Source organism: Microcaecilia unicolor, chromosome 3 (assembly GCF_901765095.1).
Source record: "Microcaecilia unicolor chromosome 3, aMicUni1.1, whole genome shotgun sequence".
Taxonomy (NCBI): domain Eukaryota; kingdom Metazoa; phylum Chordata; class Amphibia; order Gymnophiona; family Siphonopidae; genus Microcaecilia; species Microcaecilia unicolor.
The window spans coordinates 531,674,138-531,698,554 of NC_044033.1; the positions used below are offsets into that span (position 1 = coordinate 531,674,138).

A 24,417-nucleotide genomic window follows, 5' to 3' on the forward strand; every position below is an offset into this window, starting at 1 on the left:
GAACTTCATCTGCCACTTGCACGCCCATTCTCCCAGTCTCGCAAGGTCCTCCTGTAATCGTTCACATTCCTCCTGCGACTTGACGACCCTGAATAATTTTGTGTCATCGGCGAATTTAATTACCTCACTAGTTATTCCCATCTCTAGGTCATTTATAAATACATTAAAAAGCAACGGACCCAGCACAGACCCCTGCGGGACCCCACTAACTACCCTCCTCCACTGAGAATACTGGCCACGCAATCCTACTCTCTGCTTCCTATCTTTCAACCAGTTCTTAATCCATAATAATACCCTACCTCCGATTCCATGACTCTGCAATTTCTTCAGGAGTCTTTCGTGCGGCACTTTGTCAAACGCCTTCTGAAAATCCAGATATACAATATCAACCGGCTCCCCATTGTCCACATGTTTGCTTACCCCCTCAAAAAAATGCATTAGATTGGTGAGGCAAGACTTCCCTTCACTAAATCCGTGCTGACTTTGTCTCATCAGTCCATGTTTTTGTATATGCTCTGCAATTTTATTCTTAATAATAGCCTCCACCATCTTGCCCGGCACCGACGTCAGACTCACCGGTCTATAATTTCCCGGATCTCCTCTGGAACCCTTCTTAAAAATCGGAGTAACATTGGCTACCCTCCAGTCTTCCGGTACTACACTCGATTTTAGGGACAGATTGCATATTTCTAACAGTAGCTCCGCAAGTTCATTTTTTAGTTCTATTAATACTCTGGGATGAATACCATCAGGTCCCGGTGATTTACTACTCTTCAGCTTGCTGAACTGACTCATTACATTCTCCAAGGTTACAGAGAATTTGTTTAGTTTCTCCGACTCCCCCGCTTCAAATATTCTTTCCGGCACTGGTGTCCCCCCCAAATCCTCCTCGGTGAAGACCGAAGCAAAGAATTCATTTAATTTCTCCGCTACGGCTTTGTCCTCCTTGATCGCCCCTTTAACACCATTTTCGTCCAGATATATAAATGAAATGCAAAACAAAAATGACAATAAATGAAAGTAGTGACTGTAAAAAAGCATAAAAAACGACCTGAATGGCATTATTTTAATGTGGGACAAATGCACTTAATGATAAAACAAAAATATTGTATGAAAAAAAGTATTTATAGATGAAAATCAAAATAAAAAATACAAATACAAATGAAAAATGAAATAAATAATGAATAATATGTTAAACTGGAAAATACAAAATATTAAATGAATTTTATATTGTAATAATGAGTTTGAGATATAAAATTTGAAACTGAATATCTAACTGTTGTTCATGAAAATGCGCCAACATTTGTTTTTATATATATGTGTATATATAAATGCGAAGTCAAATTAAAAATTGGCTTGGTGGACGCATTTCTACATTAACAAAGAGTTTTGAACGTAATTCTGTAATCTGCCTGTAGAGTAGCCAGTGCAGTTTCCACTAGGCCTCACCTCAAATGTTATTCCTCATCACTGTGAACAGTAACAGACAGATAAGCAGCAGTTTGAAACCTGATTTTCAGTCGACTTATGATAAGGATCTACATAAAGTTAACGGGATAGAACTAAATGTGTGTGAGGGAGTCTGTAAGACGCTACCACTTCCCCTTAATGATACTCACTTAATGATAAAGTATCAGAGCCACCTTAAAACTCACAGTCCCGCCCTGGGGGAGTGACACAGGAGAGGCGGAGCCAAGAAGGAATGGTCCAGGAAGTATAAAAGCTCAGGGCCCAGCTAGGCTAAGTTGGCTCAGAGGAACGCAGCAATGCCCGACTGCTTTCCAAACGGTAACGGAATTCAAACATGCGTGGGATAAGCATAAAGGAATCCTGTGCCGAAGGAATGGATCCTCAGGAGCTTAGTCAAGATCGGGAGGCGGGACTGGTGGTTGGGAGGCGGGGATAGTGCTGGACAGACTTGTTCGGTCTGTGCCCTGAAGAGGACAGGTACAAATCAAAGTAGGGTATACACAAAAAGTAGCACATATGAGTTATCTTGTTGGGCAGACTGGGTGGACAGTGCAGGTCTTTTTCTGCTGTCATCTACTATGTTACTATGTATGTTATGCATGTGCCGACAAGCACAGAAGAAGAACACAGAACCCTCACAAAGGTCAAAACAGGCAGGCAAACCATTTACAGTTGGGTTGCCCATTTTCGAAGGACTTGACAATCTCCAGTGTCATTGCTCATTCCATTATGTTACTTTTATGTTTTTTTGTTTGCATTTAAAATACATTTTATATGAATGTTTATGTATATATAGTCTTTTACATATGGTTTTATATGATTATGCATGATCCATTTTTTCATGTGCTGCTTGTGTTATTTTATGGTTTATATATGGATCTTATGTATATATTTTTATATAAGTATTGCCATACTGGGAAAGACCAAAGGTCCATCGAGCCCAGCATCTTGTTTCCAAAAGTGGCCAATCCAGGTCACAAATACCCGGCAAAATCCCCAAAATGTACAAAACATTTTATACTGCTTATCCCAGGATTTTCCACAAGTCCATTTAATAACGGTCTATGGACTTTTCCTTTAGGAAGCCGTCCAAACCTTTTTAAAACTCCGCTAAGCTAACTGCCTTTACCACATTCTCTGGCAACGAATTCCAGAGTTTAATTACACGTTGAGTGAAGAAAACTTTTCTCCGATTCGTTTTAAATTTACTACTTTGTAGCTTCATTGAATGCCCCCTAGTCCTAGTATTTTTGGAAAGCGTAAACAGATGCTTCACGTCTACCCTTTCCACTCCACTCATTATTTTATAAATCTCTATCATATCTCCCCTCAGCCGCCTTTTCTCCAAGATGAAGGGCTCTAGCCGCTTTAGCCTTTCCTCATAGGGAAGTCGTCCCATCCCCTTTATCATTTTCGTCGCCCTTCTCTGCACCTTTTCTAATTCCACCATATCTTTTTTGAGATGTGGCGACCAGAATTGAACACAATATTCGAGGTGTGGTCGGACCATGGAGCGTATTTTATAACTGTGTCATCGTTCCTCTGGTCACCCATTATTTACTTTTTACTTTGTTCAGGTTGTTATGGTAGTAATTTATATATTTTGTATTGTTTAGGGACTCCTGAAACACACGATTTGTCTGGAGTCCAGTACTTTTTGTGAAGTGAACTCTGAGTCCGTTGGATGTTTTTTCATCACCTTCGCTTTGTTTGTGATCTGTGACCATCAGGAAGGCCAAGTTCACTTTGAACCTTGCAGACTTGTGCCCTTGGCCTGGCTGGACACAGCCCGGCCTATGTCAAGTGCTATAGATTGTACTGGTAACTCTGAGGAATCAGATCAGCGCCAATCAGAGTGACAGTTGTGCGCAGCGTGACCCTGCAGGAGCAGGCTACGAGAGGACATTCTTACAGCTAAGGACTAACTTTATGTTTACTTTCTCCCCTACCTGTGAACTGAAGAAGACTCCCTACATGACACCTTTAATAGATATTTTTGTTCACCTGAACACGCTCCATTTTATCCGGGCTCCAGGCCCATCTTCATTCGTGTTATTTGTTTACTTTAACAAGGAGGAGTGGCCTAGTGGTTCGGGTGGTGGACTTTGGTCCTGAGGAACTGAGTTGGATTCCCACTTCAGGCACAGGCAGCTCCTTGTGACTCTGGGCAAGTCACTTAACCCTCCATTGCCCCATGTAAGCCGCATTGAGCCTGCCATGAGTGGGAAAGCGCAGGGTACAAATGTAACAAAAATAAAATAGATACTATTGGAGATTCTACATGGAATGTTGCTACTCTTTGAGATTCTACATGGAATGTTGCTATTCCACTAGCAACATTCCATGTAGAAGGCTGCGCAGGCTTCTGTTTCTGTGAGTCTGACGTCCTGCAGGACGTCAGACTCACAGAAGCAGAAGCCTGCGCGGCCACATTGGTGATCTGCAAGGGCCGACTTCTACATGGAAGAATAGCAACATTCCATGTAGAATCTCAAATAGCTAGTTCAGGAGCCGACAAGAGAAGGAAAAATACTAGACTTAGTCCTTAGTGGTGCTCATGATCTAGTGTAGGGGGTAACGGTACGAGGGCCGCTTGATAACAGTGATCATAATATGATCGGTTTTGATATTGGCATTGAAGGAAGTGAAACTAGGAAATCAAGTACGCTAGCGTTTAACTATAGAAAAGGTGATTACGACAAAATGAGAAAAATGGTGAAAAAAAGACTGAAAGGAGCAGCTCGCAGAGTAAAAAACTTGCGTCAGGCGTGGATGCTGTTTAAAAACACCATCCTGGAGGTTCAGGACAAATATATTCCACGTATTAGAAAAAAGGGAAAAAAGACTAAACGTCAGCCGGCGTGGCTAAACAGTAAGATAAAGGAAGTCATTAGAGCCAAAAAACAATCCTTCAGAAAGTGGAGAAGAGAACCAACTGAAAGTAACAGGATAGATCATAAGGAATGCCAAGCCAAATGCAAAGCGGAGATAAGGAGGGCAAAAAAGGACTTTGAGAAGAAATTAGCGTTGGAAGCAAAAATACATAGTAAAAATTTTTTTAGATACATTAAAAGCAGGAAACCGGCCAAAGAGTCGGTTGGGCCGCTGGACGAAAATGGTGTTAAAGGGGCGATCATGGAGGACAAAGCCGTAGCGGAGAAATTAAATGAATTCTTTGCTTCGGTCTTCACCGAGGAGGATTTGGGGGGGACACCGGTGCCGGAAAGAATATTTGAAGCGGGGGAGTCGGAGAAACTAAACGAATTCTCTGTAACCTTGGAGGATGTAATGGGTCAGTTCAGCAAGCTGAAGAGTAGTAAATCACCGGGACCTGATGGTATTCATCCCAGAGTATTAATAGAACTAAAAAATGAACTTGCGGAGCTACTGTTAGAAATATGCAATCTGTCCCTAAAATCGAGTGTAGTACCGGAAGACTGGAGGGTAGCCAATGTTACTCCGATTTTTAAGAAGGGTTCCAGAGGAGATCCGGGAAATTATAGACCGGTGAGTCTGACGTCGGTGCCGGGCAAGATGGTGGAGGCTATTATTAAGAATAAAATTGCAGAGCATATACAAAAACATGGACTGATGAGACAAAGTCAGCACGGATTTAGTGAAGGGAAGTCTTGCCTCACCAATCTAATGCATTTTTTTGAGGGGGTAAGCAAACATGTGGACAATGGGGAGCCGGTTGATATTGTATATCTGGATTTTCAGAAGGCGTTTGACAAAGTGCCGCACGAAAGACTCCTGAAGAAATTGCTGAGTCATGGAATCGGAGGTAGGGTATTATTATGGATTAAGAACTGGTTGAAAGATAGGAAGCAGAGAGTAGGATTGCGTGGCCAGTATTCTCAGTGGAGGAGGGTAGTTAGTGGGGTCCCGCAGGGGTCTGTGCTGGGTCCGTTGCTTTTTAATGTATTTATAAATGACCTAGAGATGGGAATAACTAGTGAGGTAATTAAATTCGCCGATGACACAAAATTATTCAGGGTCGTCAAGTCGCAGGAGGAATGTGAACGATTACAGGAGGACCTTGCGAGACTGGGAGAATGGGCGTGCAAGTGGCAGATGAAGTTCAATGTTGACAAGTGCAAAGTGATGCATGTGGGTAAGAGGAACCCGAATTATAGCTACGTCTTGCAAGGTTCCGCGTTAGGAGTTACGGATCAAGAAAGGGATCTGGGTGTCGTCGTCGATGATACGCTGAAACCTTCTGCTCAGTGTGCTGCTGCGGCTAGGAAAGCGAATAGAATGTTGGGTGTTATTAGGAAGGGTATGGAGTCCAGGTGTGCGGATGTTATAATGCCGTTGTATCGCTCCATGGTGCGACCGCACCTGGAGTATTGTGTTCAGTACTGGTCTCCGTATCTCAAAAAAGATATAGTAGAATTGGAAAAGGTACAGCGAAGGGCGACGAAAATGATAGTGGGGATGGGACGACTTTCCTATGAAGAGAGGCTGAGAAGGCTAGGGCTTTTTAGCTTGGAGAAGAGACGGCTGAGGGGAGATATGATAGAAGTGTATAAAATAATGAGTGGAATGGATCGGGTGGATGTGAAGCGACTGTTCACGCTATCCAAAAATACTAGGACTAGAGGGCATGAGTTGAAGCTACAGTGTGGTAAATTTAAAACGAATCGGAGAAAATTTTTCTTCACCCAACGTGTAATTAGACTCTGGAATTCGTTGCCGGAGAACGTGGTACGGGCGGTTAGCTTGACGGAGTTTAAAAAGGGGTTAGATAGATTCCTAAAGGACAAGTCCATAGACCGCTATTAAATGGACTTGGAAAAATTCCGCATTTTTAGGTATAACTTGTCTGGAATGTTTTTACGTTTGGGGAGCGTGCCAGGTGCCCTTGACCTGGATTGGCCACTGACGGTGACAGGATGCTGGGCTAGATGGACCTTTGGTCTTTCCCAGTATGGCACTACTTATGTACTTATGTACTAATAGTAGCAACAGTGGAGGAGTGGCCTAGTGGTTAGGGTGGTGGTCCTGGGGAACTGGGTTCGATTCCCACTGCAGGCACAGGCAGCTCCTTGTGACTCTGGGCAAGTCACTTAACCCTCCATTGCCCCATGTAAGCCGCATTGAGCCTGCCATGAGTGGGAAAGCGCAGGGTACAAATGTAATAAAAATTAATCCATACAGGATACCTCCAACTCCTCCTACGTTTATCCAGATTACCTCTGAGCAGACGCTGAGTTATCTGCCCAGAAGTTAGATGGTGACCAGTCCCAAACTTCAAACTGAATGACTTATACAGTTAACTCCAACCTAACTAGTATATCACACTTTGAATATTAACCCCTCAATTCCTTCCATTAAGCCTATTTGCTAATTCATCCACAGTAGCCCCTGCCCCCTTCTCTTACCTTCCCCCCTTTTCAGCCCCCCTACTTCCAGCCTTAGCCTCCTTCTCAGCTGGTGCTGCTGCTAGTTTCAGTTCCAGCTTCAGCTGCAGGCCCCAGTCCCAGCCAGTGGCGTAGCCAGACCTGACATTTTGGGTGGGCCCAGAGCTAATATGGGTGGGCACTATGTATATAAGTGAGAGTGCACTTGATGAAGGATTTCTAATAAACAGTCTGCCCAACAGCTGTCCAGCATCAATATAAACCACATACATACTCAAAGCCTATGTAGCAAACTTTAACACCACCAATTCTGAACACACAAATACTAAGGCAGAAGGAATATACACAACAGCAATACGCGTTTCATTGGAAAATTTAGACTACTCAGACTGATATAGATCCCAACACAAACCACATGCCAGAAGAATCACTTTGGTCACATGCAGAACACAGACCAACCTTCATCAATTGCCCAGCATCAGCTCTGTCCTTCCCTACCCCTCCATTCCTCCCTGTAGCCCGACATCAGTCCTACCCTTCCCTTCCCTACTCACCTCATCCATCCCTATAACCTGGCATTAGCCCTTCCTTTCTCTACACTACCCCCCATCTATCCCTATAGCCTGGCATCAGTCCTACCCTTCCCTTCCCTACTCACCTCATCCATCCCTATAACCTGGCATTAGCCCTACTCTTCCTTTTCTACCCCCCCATCCATCCCCATAGCCTGGCATCAGCCCTTCCTTTCTCTACACTACCCCCCATCTATCCCTATAACCTGGCATCAGCCCTCCCCTTCCCCACATCCATCCTGTACCTAGGCATGTTTATATGGGACATTCGGGTTATGAACCCTAAAATAACTTTGCAACAGTAACTGAGAATTATGAGCACAGCTATGCCTCTGTGAACAGGGTATGAACAGGTTAAGAATCACTGAGAAACTAAATCTTAGGAAATTATACAGAATGTGAGTCTCATGTCAGCTTGCTCCTTCTGTTGGAGACACAGGCAGATATGGAGTCATTACAAAGATACGTGTGGCAAGAGAATACTGTAATGTAAGAAGGAAAATTTGCTGTTGACCATGAAAAGCAGATAATGGAAAAGACACAACTTTAGTTGCTGGGAAGATGGTTTTTGCAAAGTAGGATAACCTTACTGACCTCACTTATGATAAACAAATATGTTATGAAGAACTTTGCTTCTGGAAAGATAGAATTTGCTAGAATGGGCTGGAATATGAAAGAAATGCTGATTTTGTACTTCTAATACTAGTCTATGAGAGAAAAGGGTATAAGAGGAGAATTATGGATGGAGGCATTCAGAGAGCTAATGTCAGAGGTCACGTGTGTGTCCTGGCTGCTGTCTCATACAGGGGCGTAGCTACGGGTGGGCCTGGATGGGCCCAGGCCCACCCAGTTTTGTCTCAGGCCCATCCTCACCTTCTCCCACCCCCGCCGTAGCACTGCCTCCTCTCCTGCACTTCACGGTCTCTGTCTCCCACCCTCACAGCAGCGCTTTCAATTTGCTATCAGCGCTGCCTGCCTGACAACTGACAGACGCGGTGTGACGTCCTCCTGCTCCGGGGCCTTCCCTCTGCTGCGTTGATTCAACTTCCTGTTTACGCAGGGCGGATTGCACGCGGCAGAGGGAAGGTCCCGGAGGAGGACGTCGTCGCGCCGCGTCTGTCAGCTGTCAGGCAGGCAGCGCTGATAGAGCGCTGCCGCGGGGGTGGGAGATGGAGACCATGAAGTGCAAGAGAGGAGGCAGCGCCACGGTGGGAGAAGGTGAGTGGAGGCAACGCCGATAACTTTAAATGTGCTGGACCGTGTGTGTGTGGGGGGGGGGGGGGGGGGTGTTGTAGTGCCCACCCATCCAACCCGCTGGCCCACCCAAAAATTACTGGTGTCATATGAGAATTAATTAATTATATTATGTAGTCTAATTGTATTTCTGATTGGTAAGTGAAATAAACAATTATTGATTATTCTCATATTATTACTATAGCCTTCTGTGTCTTTCTGTCTTTCCACCTGGTGGTGTTAGGACCATATTCTCTGGAGTGCTGGACATTCCAGCTTGCAAGTAAATAGTACGTTTATACATGGGAGCATAGGCGGTCGGTGGCCCAACTGTTTGGGGAGGCTAAAGGGGGTGGGGTTAGGGGTGGATCCAGGGGTGGAGCTTAAATCCATAATTGTCTGATAACACACAGAAAAAAATAAAAATAAAAGTCACAATTAATACCTTTTATTAAATATAGATATTAGATATGTATCACATGTCAGAGAATAAAGTGGTTGCTCAAAGCATATACTAACCACAATCGCTCAACTGCAAAACACTATGCACAACTTTGTCTAAAAACACACTCAGAACCTTACTGTACCATAAATATTACACTGGACAGACCCTAACACACCACCCATACAGACAACATCACAGACCGTCAACAATATGAAACAAGGGATCATATCACAATTCTCATGTACAGCCACAAAACATCCTTTTAGGGTGGATAGTATTCATAATGAGCTCCTTTTATTAACGACCAGATGGAGATAAGAGTTTTCAAATTTCAATTTTGGCACAGTATAAGTCATTTTTATGACTACTGATGCACTCAAGCTTGCAAGTAATTAATTTGAAACTCCAAAGTCACAGTCTCACACTACCTGTGTAGAAAACAGGATACAGGACCAAGTTATCACCCAGTTAAATGTGAATCTTTCAGCATATAGACCTGCACAGTCCATCCAGTCTGCCCAACAAGATAAACTCATATGTGCTACTTTATATGTATACCTGACCTTGATTTCTATCTGCCATTTTCAGGGCAGAGACCATAGAAGTCTTCCCAGCACTAACCCCGCCTCCCGACCACCAGCCCCACCTCCCACCACCGGCTTTGGAGAAAAAAAGGGGGGTTCAGTAACGCCACCCAGCCAGCCCAAGATGATCGGACTATAAGGCGTAGGCCCGGCGCAACATCATCTAGCCCCCCCCCCAAAAAAAAAAACTCCACACTATTAAATGTCCAAAATATCAAAAATGGACTTGAGATGTCCTGAGGGTTAATAATGGACAAATTCCTGTATCCAAAAAGTTGAGATCACAGAGTATAAGTCATCACAAACAAAACATAGGAAAACCAAAAGCATTAGGGGCTTAGAGCCCATTTAGTTATGTTAGATCTGCATGAAACAAAATAGTTATTTTTTTTATTTTGACTTAAAACCTTCAGAGTCAGCACCTACCTCTCCTGAAATCCAGCGTGCGCTGCGTGCCACAATTTCTGGGTCTGGGAAGGAAGTGGGAACAACTCCAAAGACATCCCAGGTGGTGCATGTAGGCCAGCTGGACCTCCCACCCTCCAACAGCACAAATTACCATGATGGCAGACCCCACCCCTTTAAGTTGGAAGGGAGGAGTAATGCCCACTTGATCTTTCCCTGCAACATCATCTTGAAAAACACGGTGACCTGCCCAAAATCAGTCTACCAAATAAAGCAGTTGATTCAACTTGGTTCTGGGATAGGAGATAAGAGGAAGTTTGTGACAAGCCAACCCCGCTTCTGAATCAAAAGTGGAAATAAACCCAGCCCCAGCATTAAAGGAGTAGGTTACACGAAGACGCCTGAGGCAGTCGCCATAAAAGAATAATAGAGGACGATGACTAGGGAGTCTTTCACCTCCAGTCTGATGAATTCTTCTTTCCAGTGAATTTATCAATGAAATCGAGGAGTAGAGCAGTGAGCAGCAAAACCAGGTCACTTGAGTCTTCCCTACACTGACGGCCCCTTCCGCGCATTCCCGCCTATGCAGAACAGGAAGTTGCATCATGACGGGACGGGAGCTCTCGTAGGGAAGGCTGACTCTGACTGGCTGAGCCTGAGGCGAAGAAGCACGATCGGTGACGTTGCAAGCCCGAACTGAAGCCGGTTTAAGGCGGATCGGCGGTGTGGAGGCAAAAAGAGGAGGAGGAGGGATGCAGCGCGCCGGTGAGAGACCGAGTAGCCCCGGGCGGGCGGAACTGGGCATGGGCAGGGCGCTCAGCGGTGATGGCGAGCCGACAGCACTGTCTGCAAAGAAGAGTCAGGACTGGTCTACTCTCGGAGAGAAACAGCTGATCCATCCTGCTGCGGCTGGGCCCAAGCCTCTTATACCGGGCGCCTATGCCTGGGAGAGGGCAGAAAGATAAACAGCATCAGCCCCACCCCTCCCTGTAGCCTAGTGTCAGCCCTGTCCTACCCCCTCCTCATCCCACATAGCCTGGCATGTCTGAAGCACACCACTGCAGAGCCCATCCCTACCCAGAAACCCTACCTACATTAAATATAAAACTTTTTTTTTTTTATTTTAAGCTGGGCACAGCAGAGACCTTCCCCACCCAAAAACTCGCCAACGTAAAAAGATATACAACTTTTTTTTTTTAATTATTTTAACCTGGGCATTGAGCCCACTCCCACCCAGAAACCCACCAACATTAAAATTAATTGTTGATGGGTTTATGGGTGGGGATGGAATCTACACTGCCTAGGGGAAAAACTGCGTATTTAATGATTCAATATACCTTTCTTCCCCTAGGCTGTGAAGAGCCCACCCCCACCCAGAAGCCCACCACCAGCGAACAATCACTGTACATGTTAAAAAGTATTTATTTTACCTGGGCAGCTGGGCTTCTGACCAAATTTGTATGTATGTGGTGGCAGGTGCAGACTCGGAGAGCTTTGCAGACTATGCTCCATATTCTGACTCCTGTTCCTGTTTGGGGCCATGGGTGAGTGCTGAGGCCTGACTCTGGGGGTCTCACTCTCAACTGAAGGCTGACTCAGGCAGCAAGGGCCCAATAACGTCTTTTCCAGCAGTCCAGATACTGCTGACTCAGTGGAGGAAACCCGACGGCACTGGTACGCACAAATGTTTCTGTGTGGCAACCGGCCTGCGCACTGCGGGGGCACTGGGGAGTAATTCAAGGCAGGAACTGGCGCTCTGAGGCTAAAAGAACGACAACAATGAGAGCAATAGAGCACAGCACTGCGGTAGCAGCGGCACTGTGAGGCACTAGAGCGGCTAGCTTCCTGACCTTCGACCCGCACTAAGAAAAAATGGCTACTGCAAGTAGGCGGACTAGACTCTGGAGAGCTGCTGCTTTTGCTGCCGGCTGCGAAAATGCATGTGGCTGAGGCTGAGCCAGGGCAGAACTGAAAGGCTGTGCAGCACTCTCACTGCAGCCTAACCGGCACCTAGAAGACCAGCACCGGATTGGAGGAGCAGGACAAATTGGGTGGGCCTGTGACCCATCCAGGCCCACCCGTAGCTACACTCCTGGTCTCCACCTACCCACTCTCAACTCCTGTGACAGCCCCTTTTTGTTCCTGTCGCCTTGCATTTAAATCTCTTTTACCTCAAAGCGGTGGAATCAGTGAAAGAAGTGGCTGCCTCGGGCTTTCCCTGTGTCCCGCCCTCGCAGAAACAGGAAATTACATCAGAGGAGTGAGGGCGGGACACAGTGAGGGAAGTTCCGAGGCATCCTTCTTCTTTCACTGATGCTACCGCTTTGAGATAAAAGAGATTTTTAAATGCAGGACTGCAGGAATAAAAAGGGGCCTGTCGCAGGAGCTGAGGGCGGGCAGATGGGGACTGGGGGCTGCGGCTGGAACCGTGAGCTGCCAGTAAGCATGGCCTGTGGCACCCTCCAGAGGACGAAATAAATGACTGCTTCTTGGAACAACTTGTCGAAGAACCAACAAGAGGGGAGCTATTTTAGATCTTGTCCTTAGTGGAATGCAGGGCATGGTACGAGAGGTAACGGTGTTGGATTCGTTAGGAAACGGTGATCATAACGATCAAATCTGAGTTGATATCTGGAGTGAAGTCACTATGGAAATCTATAGCAGCATTTTATTTTCCAAAAGGTGACTATTAGAGAGAAGCTAACAGGATCAGCTGCAAAGGTTACTACTTAAAATCAGGCATGGATGTTGTTTAACAAATACCATCTTGGAAGCCCAGATCAGATGTATTCCAGTATTTACAAAGCTGGAAAGACAAGCAAACAACTGCCAGCATGGTTAAAAGGTGAAGTAAAAGAGGCTATTACAGCCAAAAGAACATCCTTCAAAGAATGGACAAAGGACCCAAATGAAGAAAATAAGAATCAACATAAGCACTGGCAAGTTAGATGCAAAACATTAATAAAGAAGGCTAAAAGAGAATATGAACAGAAACTTGCTGCAGAGGCTAAAACTCATAGTAACAACTTTTTCAGGTACATCAGAAGCAGAAAGCCTGTGAGGGAATCTGTGGGACCGTTAGATCACGAAGGAGCAAAAGGGGCACTCAGGGAGGACAAGGCCATAGCGGAGAAACTGAATGAATTCTTTGCTTCTGTCTTTACGGAAGAAGATGTCAGAGATCTGCCTGTACCGGAAATGGTTTTCAAGGGTGACGATGTGGAGGAACGGAAAGGAATCTTGGTGAACCTAGAGGACATACTGAGTCAAATCAACAAATCGGTGGGACTGGATGGCATACACCCCAGGGTACTGAAAGACCTCAAACATAAAATTGCTGATCTGCTGTTAGTGATCTGTAACCTGTCATTAAAACTGTCCGTAGTACCTGAAGATTGGAGGGTGGCTAATGTAACACTGATTTTTACAAAGGGTTCCAGGGGTGATCCAGAAAATTATAGATCGGTAAACCTGAATTCAGGGCCGGGCAAAATAGTGGAAACTATTATAAAGAATAAAATTATGGAACTCATAGATCAACATGGTTTAATGGGACAGAGTCAGTGTGGGTTCAGCAGAGAGAAGTCTTGCCTCACCAATTTGCTTCATTTCTTTGAAGGCGTGAATAAACATGTGGATAAAGGTGAGCTGGTTGATGTAGTGTATCTAGATTTTCAGAAAGATTTTGATATCGTTCCTCATGAGAAATTAGAGAGTCATGGGATAGAAGGCAATGTTCTTTTATAGATTAGGAATTGGTTATTGGATAGAAAACAGAGGGTAGGGTTAAATGGCCATTTTTCTAGTGGAGAAGGGTGAATAATGGAGTGCCGTAGGGATCTGTACTGGGACTGGTGCTAGTTAACATATTTATAAATGATCTGGAAATTGAAACTACGAGTGAGATGATTAAATTTGCAAATGACAGAAAACTATTCAAAGTTGTAAAAAAGCATGTGGATTGTGAAAAATTGCTGGAAGACTTTAGGAAACTGGAAGACTGGGCATCCAAATGGCAGATGAAATTTAGTGTGGACAAATGCAAAGTGATGCAGATTGGGAAGAATAATCTGAATCATAGTTACCTAATGCTAGGGTCCACCTTGGGGGTCATCACCCAAGAAACAGATCTAGGTGTCGTTGTAGACCATACACTGAAATCTTCTGCCCAGTGTGCAATGGTGGCCAAAAAAAGCAAACAGGATGCTAGGAATTACTAAGAAAGGGATGGTAGAAGGTTTCTGCACTTAGCAGTGCTTGCCTTTTGGGATTGAAATCGATATTGCTCTGCTGAATACAGAACGTGGGGCCAACGATACAGTGCTGGCGAATGATGCTTATACGCAAATGAGATTGGAATGCCAAGAGGTTCATAATTTTGAAGCTTCTGCTGGCAGCCACTTTCAGGAAACTTGGGAGAGATTTTGGCACCTTTTCAACCTCTGAGTGAGACTTTAATAGCATCCAGTACATTAATAGAGTGGCTTATCAAGTGTGTGGGGTGGGAATGGGGGATGACTGGGGATTAAACGTGTTAATTCTAGATTATCATAGCATTTGTCTGGCTGGTTTTCCTTTTATAAGAGCTTGAGTATTGTGTTCAGTTCTGGTCGCTGTATCTCAAAAAAGATATAGCGGAATTTGAAAAGGCAGCGGGTGGGGGAACCTCACACAGGCTCAACTGATAGGCCACAGGCAATCATGATTTGGACCTGAAAGGCAGCCAGGCAGGGCAGGTTGGTTACTTTCTCAGTTTTAGAGTCCTGCTCTGTTCTACTTACGTAAATGTTAAAGAAGAGTTGTCAACCCATATCCATTCTCCTTCCTTCAGCGTGTCATGAAGACCAATCCAGCTTCGTGTTTGTCCAATTGCACGGTTGATATAATCCTAACAGAAGAGGGAGAAAAAAACATACACTAGAATCAGAGATAGCATGTTACGCCTAGATTATTTATTACATTTGTACCCCATGCGTTCCCACACATGGCAGGCTCAATGCGACTTACATAGTAACAATAAAAAAAGAGAATTACAAAGTCGTAAAAAGAATATACAATTTGTAGTAAACGTAATATTAATATGGTTAACGGATAAGTAAATTGAACATGGGAGGAGTTGGGTGCAGAAGGAAATGAGCGTTAGGAGGTAGGCGTAGGAAGATGGAGACGAATAGATATGGGATAGCAATAAGGATAATGGGAAACATGGTCAATGTATAACAATCGTCGGTAAGAATCATGTGGGCAGGCTTTAGTTAAGTTGAGTCATTTCCAAAATGCCCCTCCCTAATTCCTCAGAGAGGAAGCAGAGCAGAACTTCTTCCACTCTCTGAATCCCACAAGTGTTGCTTCATCCAGAGCCAGCACTAAAGGAATATGTCGTGTCCTGGGAAAAAGTCATCAATGGGTTCCCCGTAACCCCCAGTCCTTGGTTTGGATTAGTTAGGTGATGATGCACACAAGGTTTCTTCACCCATCTGTCCTAGATTGCTACGGGGGAGAGGCAGACCCAGGGAATTCAGGGCTCAAATCCTACTGACAATCCTAGTGACATTTGGCAAGTCACTTCACCCTCCAAATTCACAGCTAGAGTTGCTAGCGTGCGTTATCGGAGGATGTAGTAACAGTGGTTAGAGTATCTGGGTTTGGACAAGTTCCTGGAGGAAAAGTCCATAGTCTGTTATTGAGATGGACATGGGGAAGTCACTGCTTGCCCTGGGATTTGTAGCAAGAAATGGAGCTACTAATTGGGTTTCTGCCAGGTACTTGTGATCTGGCTTGGCCCCTGTTGGAAATAGGATACTGGGCTAGATGGACCATTGTTCTGACCCAGTATGGCTATTCCTATGTTCTTAATGTTAAGTCTTTCACAAAGTTGGAATCATTGTCTGTTGTTATTCTAAAATTTTTTCATTTTATGGCAAACTCTGAATATCTTTGAGAATTGATGCAAGAACATAAAATATTTTATTTATTTATTTAGTTATGCATTCTGTATCCCACTATTATTCAACAACAAGTTGGATAAAAGTGGAATACGATATTCCATGTATTAAGAAAGGAGGGAGGAAGACCAAACGACAGCTGGTATGGTTAAAAAGGTGAGATGAAGGAAGCTATTAGAGCTAAAAGAAAATCCTTCAGAAAATGGAAGAAGGAACCGACTGAAAATAATAAGAAACAGCATAAGGAATGCCAGAATTCTTATAGACAGGCCACACAGACATCCCTGCAAAGCAGTGGGGCTTCACATAAAAGGTCACTGTTACCCCCTTATATTGTATGGTGAGCCCTCAAAAACCCACCAAAAACAGGTTCAGTAGGTCTCTGGTGGGTTTTTGTACAACTCTACTACTACTATTTATCATTTCTATAGCGCTACTAGACGTACGCAGCGCTGTACACTTGAACATGAAGAGACAGTCCCTGCTCAACAGAGCTTACAATCTAATCAGGACAAACAGGACATATAAGGGATAAGAGAATTACTTAAAGTGGGAATGATGAAACATGGGTACTGAACGAGTGAATAGGGGTTAGGAGTTAAAAGCAGCCACTACAATAACCCTTATGCTTGCAAGTGTCATCTATTTGTGGGTAAAGTGGGTTTTTGGTGAGTTTTGGAGGGCTCACACTTTCCACCAGTTAGAATGGGCTATGGGCCTGGGTCCCCTTCTCCACAGTGCACTGCACTGACCACTAGGCTACTCCAGGGACTTGCTTGCTGCTCTAATAGGAATGACCGTAACAGTGGCATAGCTATGTGGGGCCACAGGGGCCTGGGCCCCCGTAGATTTGGCCCTGGACCCCCCTGCCGACAACCCTCTCGACCTCCCCTCCCGCCGACAACCCTCCCCCGCCATCGCTGTGGGCTACCTTTGCTGGTGGGGGACCCCACTCCCCGCACAAGGCTTCGTTCTGTTTCTGTGAGTCTGACGTCCTGCACATGTCAGAAACAGAACGAAGCCTTGCGCAGGAAGGAGAGAACCTCGGCTGGCAGGGATTGGGGTCTCCCGCCAGCAAAGGTAGGCGGTGGCAGGGGAGGGTTGGAGGCAGGAGGGGGATCGAGAGGGTCGTTGGAAGGGGTCGTCAAAGTTGGTAGTGGTGGTAGTGGCGTTGACGTCGGGGGGGGGGGGGCTAAAATGTGCCCCCTCACCTCGGGCTATGGATCCCCCTCCCGCCGAAGTCTGGCTACGCCTGTGGGCCATAACATCTGAAGCTGTGACAGAACCTGGTATGTACTGTTTCTTTCACATCTTTGGGGGGAAGGTGGGGAGTCAGTCAGTGACCACTGGGGGAGTAAGGGGGGTCATGCCTTATCCTCTCCAGTGCTCAGTTGGGGCACCGTTTTATGACTTATTAAAACAGGTCTAGCCCAAAACATCTAGGTTCCAGCCTTGGACGTTTTTGCTTTGTTCCATTATGGCAGAAAAATGTCCAAGTGTTAGGAACGCCCAAATCCCACCTCCAAACACACCTCGACATGCCCTCCTGTGATTTGGACGCACTGCAGATGGACTGCATAGAAAAATGTCTAAAAAAATGTGTTTCGAAAATAGCAATTTAGACATTTTTGCAAGGAAAACATCCATCTGCCCTTTGTGCCATTTTATGGATGTTTTTCTGTTTCGAAAATGAGCCCCATAGTAGAAATGCGACATCTCAAAAATCCAATAAACATACCTCCTACTACTAGTGCTTATCATTTTTGTAGCGCTACTAGACGTACACAACGATGTACACTGAACACGTATAAGACAGTCCCTACTCGACGGAACTTATGAGCTATTCGAGACAAACAGGATAAATAAGGGATTAGGGAATTACTTATTGTGGGAATGATTAAAACAGACATGGCTCGTGAACAGCTGACTAGGAGGTAGGAATTAAATTGGGTTTAATAAGAAATGACATATATTTCATATAAAACAGGAAAAAACAATGGAAGGGTATGTCAAATGTAATTGGAATGGAGAGTTTGAGACTGAGCCATGTCCTCAAATACTGGTTTACTTTTTCTAACAGAGCAATTGTTATCCCCCACCCCGGGATAACATAAAGGAGGGTGATAAACTCCAATAAATAAATAAATGCACTGTTATTCCCTGGTTAAGGAGCCGAGGAATGAAAGTGTGAACTTGGAAGGGCTGGAGAGATGAAGAAATGTCTGAGCTTTGAGTAACGAGTCAACTGGATTCTGTTGGGAAGGGAGAATCCTTGTTGCACCGTCGGATAATTCTTTTAAAGAAGCCTAAAGAGTCAGATGTGGAATGTTGATGTTCAAGATTGGGAATAGTGAAGAAATTGGAAGGTCCTGCTTGAAACCTTGCTGAGAATAGAGTTTTTTGCCATACATTTTCTATAAATATTTAGTTTTCGTTTACGGGCTGAAACCGTGGAGCATTTGTGCTGCCTGGTGATTGATTTGGGGTAAATAGCAGGCAGCCTGGGAGGCCCAACAAGACAGCTGTGTCCCCTCAGGAAAAGACCTCTGTATAAAACGTGGGCTACAATTATTGTATTCTTTAAAGAGGGTATCAGCTCTTTAAATACTAAATGAGTCTGTACAAGCTTAAAGAAAAACCCTCAAGCACTGCCCCCATTTCATTGCCTCTAGATTTTGGCTGCAGATGACAGATCAGAGGCGGCTTCAGGACAGACAGCGGCAGCAGCTACGACCCAAACAGTACGGTCTTCTCCAGTGGTGTTTTCTGGGGGCACTTGTTTCACTTCTCGAGCCATAGGAAGCAGACTGGGGAGGGCCACTGCTTGGAAGTAAGGCTGGAGATTATGGGTTTGGTCCTCCTACATCAGCTGGTGGGGCTCAACCTCCCTTCCGCTCCTCATTGACCTGGGGGTCCCAGGCTCCCTACTTGTTCTGCATTTTTCACCTCTATTCTGGACCAGCCCAGTGGGTGATGCCTGGGGAGACATCCAGATCATCCCTCCCAAAGGCCGGCACTTGTTCTCAACCACCTATGCTATGCTATTTTCCCCCAACCATAAACAGTATAACCTGTACTTTTTATTTTTTTGTTACATTTGTACCCTGAGCTTTCCCACTCATGGCAGGCTCAATGCGGCTTACATGGGGCAATGGAGGGTTAAGTGACTTGCCCAGAGTCACAAGGAGCTGCCTGTGCCTGAAGTGGGAATCAAACTCAGTTCCTCAGTTCCCTAGGACCAAAGTCCACCACCCTAACCACTAGGCCACTCCTCCACTGTTGCTACTATTTGAGATTCTACATGGAATGTTGCTATTCCACTAGCAACATTCCATGTAGAAGTCGGCCCTTGCAGATCATCAATGTGGCCGCGCAGCCTTCTGCTTCTGTGAGTCTGACATCCTGCACTCACAGAAACAGAACAGTAGCAACATTCCATGTAGAATCTCCACTTGGGAGACGGCTGAGGGGAGACATGATAGAGGTATATAAAATAATGAGTGGAGTGGAACAGGTGGATGTGAAGCGTCTGTTCACGCTTTCCAAAAATACTAGGACTAGGGGGCATGCGATTAAACTACAGTGTAGTAAATTTAAAACAAATCGGATAAAAGTTTTCTTCACCCAACGTTTAATTAAACTCTGGAATTCATTGCCGGAAAATGTGGTGAAGGCAGTTAGCTTAGCAGAGTTTAAAAAGGGGTTGGACGGTTTCCTAAAGGACAAGTCCATAAACCGCTACTAAACGGACTTGGAAAAATCCAAAATCCCAGGAATAACATGTATAGAATGTTTGTACGTTTGGGAAGCTTGCTAGGTGCCCTTGGCCTGGATTGGCCGCTGTCGTGGACAACATGCTGGGCTCGATGGACCCTTGGTCTTTTCCCAGTATGGCATTACTTATGTACTTATGTAGTATCTATTTTATTTTTGTTACATTTGTACCCTGTGCTTTCCCACTCATGGCAGGCTCAATGCGGCTTACATGGGGCAATGGAGGGTTAAGTGACTTGCCCAGAGTCACAAGGAGCTGCCTGTGCCTGAAGTGGGAATTGAACTCAGTTTGTGTGTCTCTCGTCTAAAGATCTGTCTGTCTCTAAGGCTGCCCCACTGTTCCCTAGAGAGAATGTGTTCGTGGAACAGGTTGGGGAGGGGAGCCTGGTCAGGATATTTAAGTGAGATTTGAAATTGCCCCTTCCTTACTTACACCGACAAGCACATGGGACTACGTGACTTTAAGAACGTGAGACCAACAGAAATCCCTCGTCTAATCACCAGTACTCACGGACGGGCTACATCAACCCTCGGAGTGTTCCGTGGCATCTGTAGTTTCAGCTGTCCTTACAAATGCAGTACCACGACACCCCCTAGGCAGAGAGCCAGACCGGGGCTGGCTGTACCTGGCCCTGATCGGCAGGAGCTCTCTGATGCCCATCACTGACCATACCTGTTCCGTCTGGTTGTTGACAACAACCAGGTCTGCTTCGTTTTTCAGACAGTAACTTCTGGAATCCTGCCAAGTCTTCGTGCCGGAGGAGAAGTAATAGCAGCTGTTCTGGAACTTATTCCACTTCTCCGAGTCAGGACACTTGGGAGGCTCTGTGAAAGAGACGAAACGTCAGAGTCATGCAGGCAGCAAGAAGAGCAGAGGCAAAGCAGGAAGGCCTTGGTTCTCCAAGAACCAGTCATAGCACCAAGAGCAGATCCTCGTCAGGACTTCACGCTAAGCTGATGCTGTGTGCATGAAAAGCCCCAGTTACAGATTTCAGATCACTGGGGGGGGGGGGGGGGGGGGGGAGACAGGAGACCCCTCACTCCTCCCACACTGAGAACCAGCATTCTGTTAGATTTGGTTTTCAGAGCAGGAGCTAAGTTGCGGGAGAAAGGTAGGATGCAGTTTTTTTTATCATCGCTGTCCTGCCGGTTTGGATTGCAACAGGACAAATGATAGAGAAAGAGAAAAACGAAGGCAGATAAGGACCATACGGCCTATCATAGTAAACATAGTAAATTACGGCAGATAAAGACTTGTATGGTCCATCCAGTCAGCCCAACAAGATAAACTCATTTTACATGGTCTGCGATACTTTATATGTAACATGGAGGGGCAAAATCGACCTGGGCACCCATCTTTAAGGGCGCCCCGGCAAAGGGGTGGGGCATCCCGTATTATCGAAACAAGATGGGTGTCCATCTTTTGTTTCGATAAAACGGTCGGGGATGCCCAAATCTCAATATTTAGGTCGACCATCTTGACATTTAGGTCGACATTAGAGATGGCTGACCTCGGTTTTCGCCGATAATGGAAACCAAGGACGGCCATCTCAAAAACGTACAAGCCTTTTGGTCATGGGAGGAGCCAGCGTTCGTAGTGCACTGGTCTCCTCTCACATGCCAGGACACCAACCCTAGGGGGCACTGCAGTGGACTTCACAAATTGATCCCAGGTGCATAGCTCCCTTACCTTGGGTGCTGAGCCCCTCAAAACCCACTACCTACAACTGTACAACACTACCATAGCCCTTAAAGGGTAACAGGGGGCACCTAGATATGGGTACAGTGGGTTTTGGGTGGGTTTTGGAGGGCTCCCATTTACCACCACAAGTGTAACAGGTAGGGGGGATGGGACTGGGTCCGCCTGCCTGAAGGGCACTACAGTACCCACTAAAACTGCTCCAGGGACCTGCATACTGCTGTCATGGAGCTGGGTATGATATTTGATGCTGGCATAGAGGCTGGAAAAATATTTTAAATTTTTTTTTAGGGTGGGAGGGGGTTAGTGACCACTGGGGGAGTAAGGGGAGGTCATCCCTGATTCCCTCCGGTAGTCATCTGGTCAGTTCAGGCACCTTTTCGAGGCTTGGTTGTGAACAAAAAGGGATCAAGTAAAGTCGGCCAAATGCTTGTCAGGGACATCCTTCTTTTTTCCATTATCAGCCGAGGACGCCCATCTCTTAACCAGAAGGAGCAGCAGTGAGAAATAAGTAAATAAAATACCTAAAATACTTTTTGTGTGATTAATCACGATTAAAAGGTTTTTTTTTTTTTAAATGCAGCCCTAATATATATATTTTACTGTGAAAACTTTATATTCCGGGTACCTACCATAAGTCTTTTCTAAGACTTGCTTCATCACATCTCGAAGCTTCTCCTGTTTCATCTTCACTTCCTTCACTTCCCGCAAAGCTGCAAACACAAGGCAGATATTACTGTATTTCCTGGGATGGTTTCAAAGCATCACATGTTCTGTTCCCCCGACAGCCTTACACTACGTTTATAGCGTGGCCCTAAAATGTGTTTATTGCCTTTACTGTTATTGTCACTTCTAAGGATTTTTACTGCTGCAGACTAGTCCTCACTGCAAAGATATATGAGCAATGGATCGTGTGAAATGTAGTCTCACAGGTACTGCAGCCACCCCTGTTTCTTTATACAAAGTCTGTTACTTGTGGGCTATTCTCCCGCAAAGACCTCCTCTCTTTCTCAGCCAAGCTTGACTCTTGTCTACCTGCTTTCATTCCTTGGTCATTCTTACTATCTCTGTCCTGAGAGATCAGCCGGGTACGACCTTTCCTTCCAATCGAGGGCTGCCCTCTGGGACCACCACCTGCTACCTGACAGCAGGCTCTGTCTGTATTGGTCCCTTTACCTCCCCTTCCCTGGGCTTGTGAGAGCCCTTTCTTGACCTCCCCTTCTCCATCAGACATTCTCCATCTTGCTTCAGACAGCACATGTCCTGCCCCCCCCCCCCCCGAACTTGTGTTTTATCTCATTCATTCTTTCTCTCAAGATGTTGCACAAATCCAACACTCCACCTCTGAACTTCTTTCATCTACCTGACCACTGTCCCACCTCTGCAATAAACTTCATTTCTTCAGATTTCTATCTCCAGCCACTGATACAGCTCTCAGAATTACAAAGTCTCTTGCCTCGGGCAATACTTCTGAAGATATGTCAACCAGGGCTGCCGAGAGACTGGGCCGGGCCTGGGACAAGCTGCTCCTGGGCCCCGCCCCCACTGCCACCCCCCAGGTTGCCGTCGCCCCTCCCCCCCCGAGGGGGGCCCGGCACCACAGTCCCATCCGCCTCCGCCACCAGGCCGGGCCCCTTCCAGCCAAACCCCCGCCAGTAGAAGTGCTGTCTTCTGACTCTGGCGTGCGCGGCCCACACAGACGCGCTCCTTTCAGCTGATCTTCGCTGTACTCTGCAGGGCTTCTGTGCGTCTGATGTCCTGCACGTCAGACGCACAAATGCACAGAAGCCCTGCAGAGTACAGCGAAGATCAGCTGAGAGGAGCGCGTCTGTGTGGGCCACGCACGCCGGAGTCAGAACAGAAGACAGCACTTCTACTGGCGGGGGTTCGGGTGGAAGGGGCCCAGTGGCAGGTGGGACTGTGGCGCCGGGCCCCCTTGGAGGCCCGGGCCCTGGGAATTTTGTCCCCCCTGTCCCCCCCCTCTCGGCGGCCCTGATGTCAACTGTGAGTAAATTGGTTTACATTTATTCAATAAAAGTAAATTTCAGAAAATAAACAGGCTTCAGGTGTGCCGAGGTTATACTTCTTGGATATTAAAGCTTTAAAGGTATTACTCTTTAAAAGGCCTTGATACCTCTGCTATCTCCCCCTGGCCTCATTATACAAACACAAAGAGAAAGTCAAGTCAATTTAACAAAACAGAATGAAAACCTCAATAATAAATGAGCAAAAATCATTCAAAAATAGGAAGGAAAAAGCCTCAGAATGCAAAAGCTGCTTCTTATAGAAAAAAACCCAGTTCCATTCCAATCATCAGCAAACCACCTTCCTCTATCAATGAAAAGTCAGCCAGTATGAATGTGAAAGCAAAACTGCGTGTAGCAGAGTGAGCCACAATGTTGCTTAAATGCTATGAGCATGCAAATTCCCCTGAAGAAGCCTTACAGTGAAACGGGATCCCCGTTGGGGAAAACAAACTTGTCCTTTTTCTGCTAAAAGTGCTGAAAATACTTGTAAAGGGCTGCCCACTGCCGTTATCCAGGTATCAGCGATATTCACGGTTGGTACCCAAGACTGACTATCACCTGATACCTAGACATGATCTGGCTCAGCCCAGCCATTATATGAAATGCCAGGAAAGTCGTATGCCTGTAACGTTGGCCCCACCTGTTGGAGTTCAAGAGTGACTCAGTTGGAGCAGCAGGTCTGAGACTTACAAATCCTGCTTCTCCCGCTGCTGCTCCTTGTGATTTGCTCAAGGTGTTTCGCTTAATAATGCGTGATATTGCTATTTAAAGCACAGTATTAGTACAGATCCAATGACAGTAATATTCACTGCCAGGTTGGTAGACCCAGCTCTTGCATTGCATGCGGTCTGTGGCAAGGGCTTAACCTATTGTACCTGAATTGTAACGTGCCTGAAGCTG

The 24,417-nt window shown here is 45.7% G+C and overlaps 1 protein-coding gene across 1 annotated transcript in view; it reads right to left on the reverse strand.

The window, feature by feature from the left end:
- Positions 1–24,417, reverse strand: part of LOC115465270 (CD209 antigen-like protein C) — an 82,070-nt gene that overhangs the window by 21,584 nt on the left and 36,069 nt on the right. The window contains exons 5-7 of the mRNA XM_030195670.1: positions 22,123–22,203; positions 20,465–20,616; positions 14,854–14,960 (exon numbers count right to left, since the gene is read on the reverse strand). Of these exons, the coding sequence (XP_030051530.1) occupies positions 14,854–14,960; positions 20,465–20,616; positions 22,123–22,203 (340 nt within the window). The remainder of the gene's footprint in view (positions 1–14,853; positions 14,961–20,464; positions 20,617–22,122; positions 22,204–24,417) is intronic.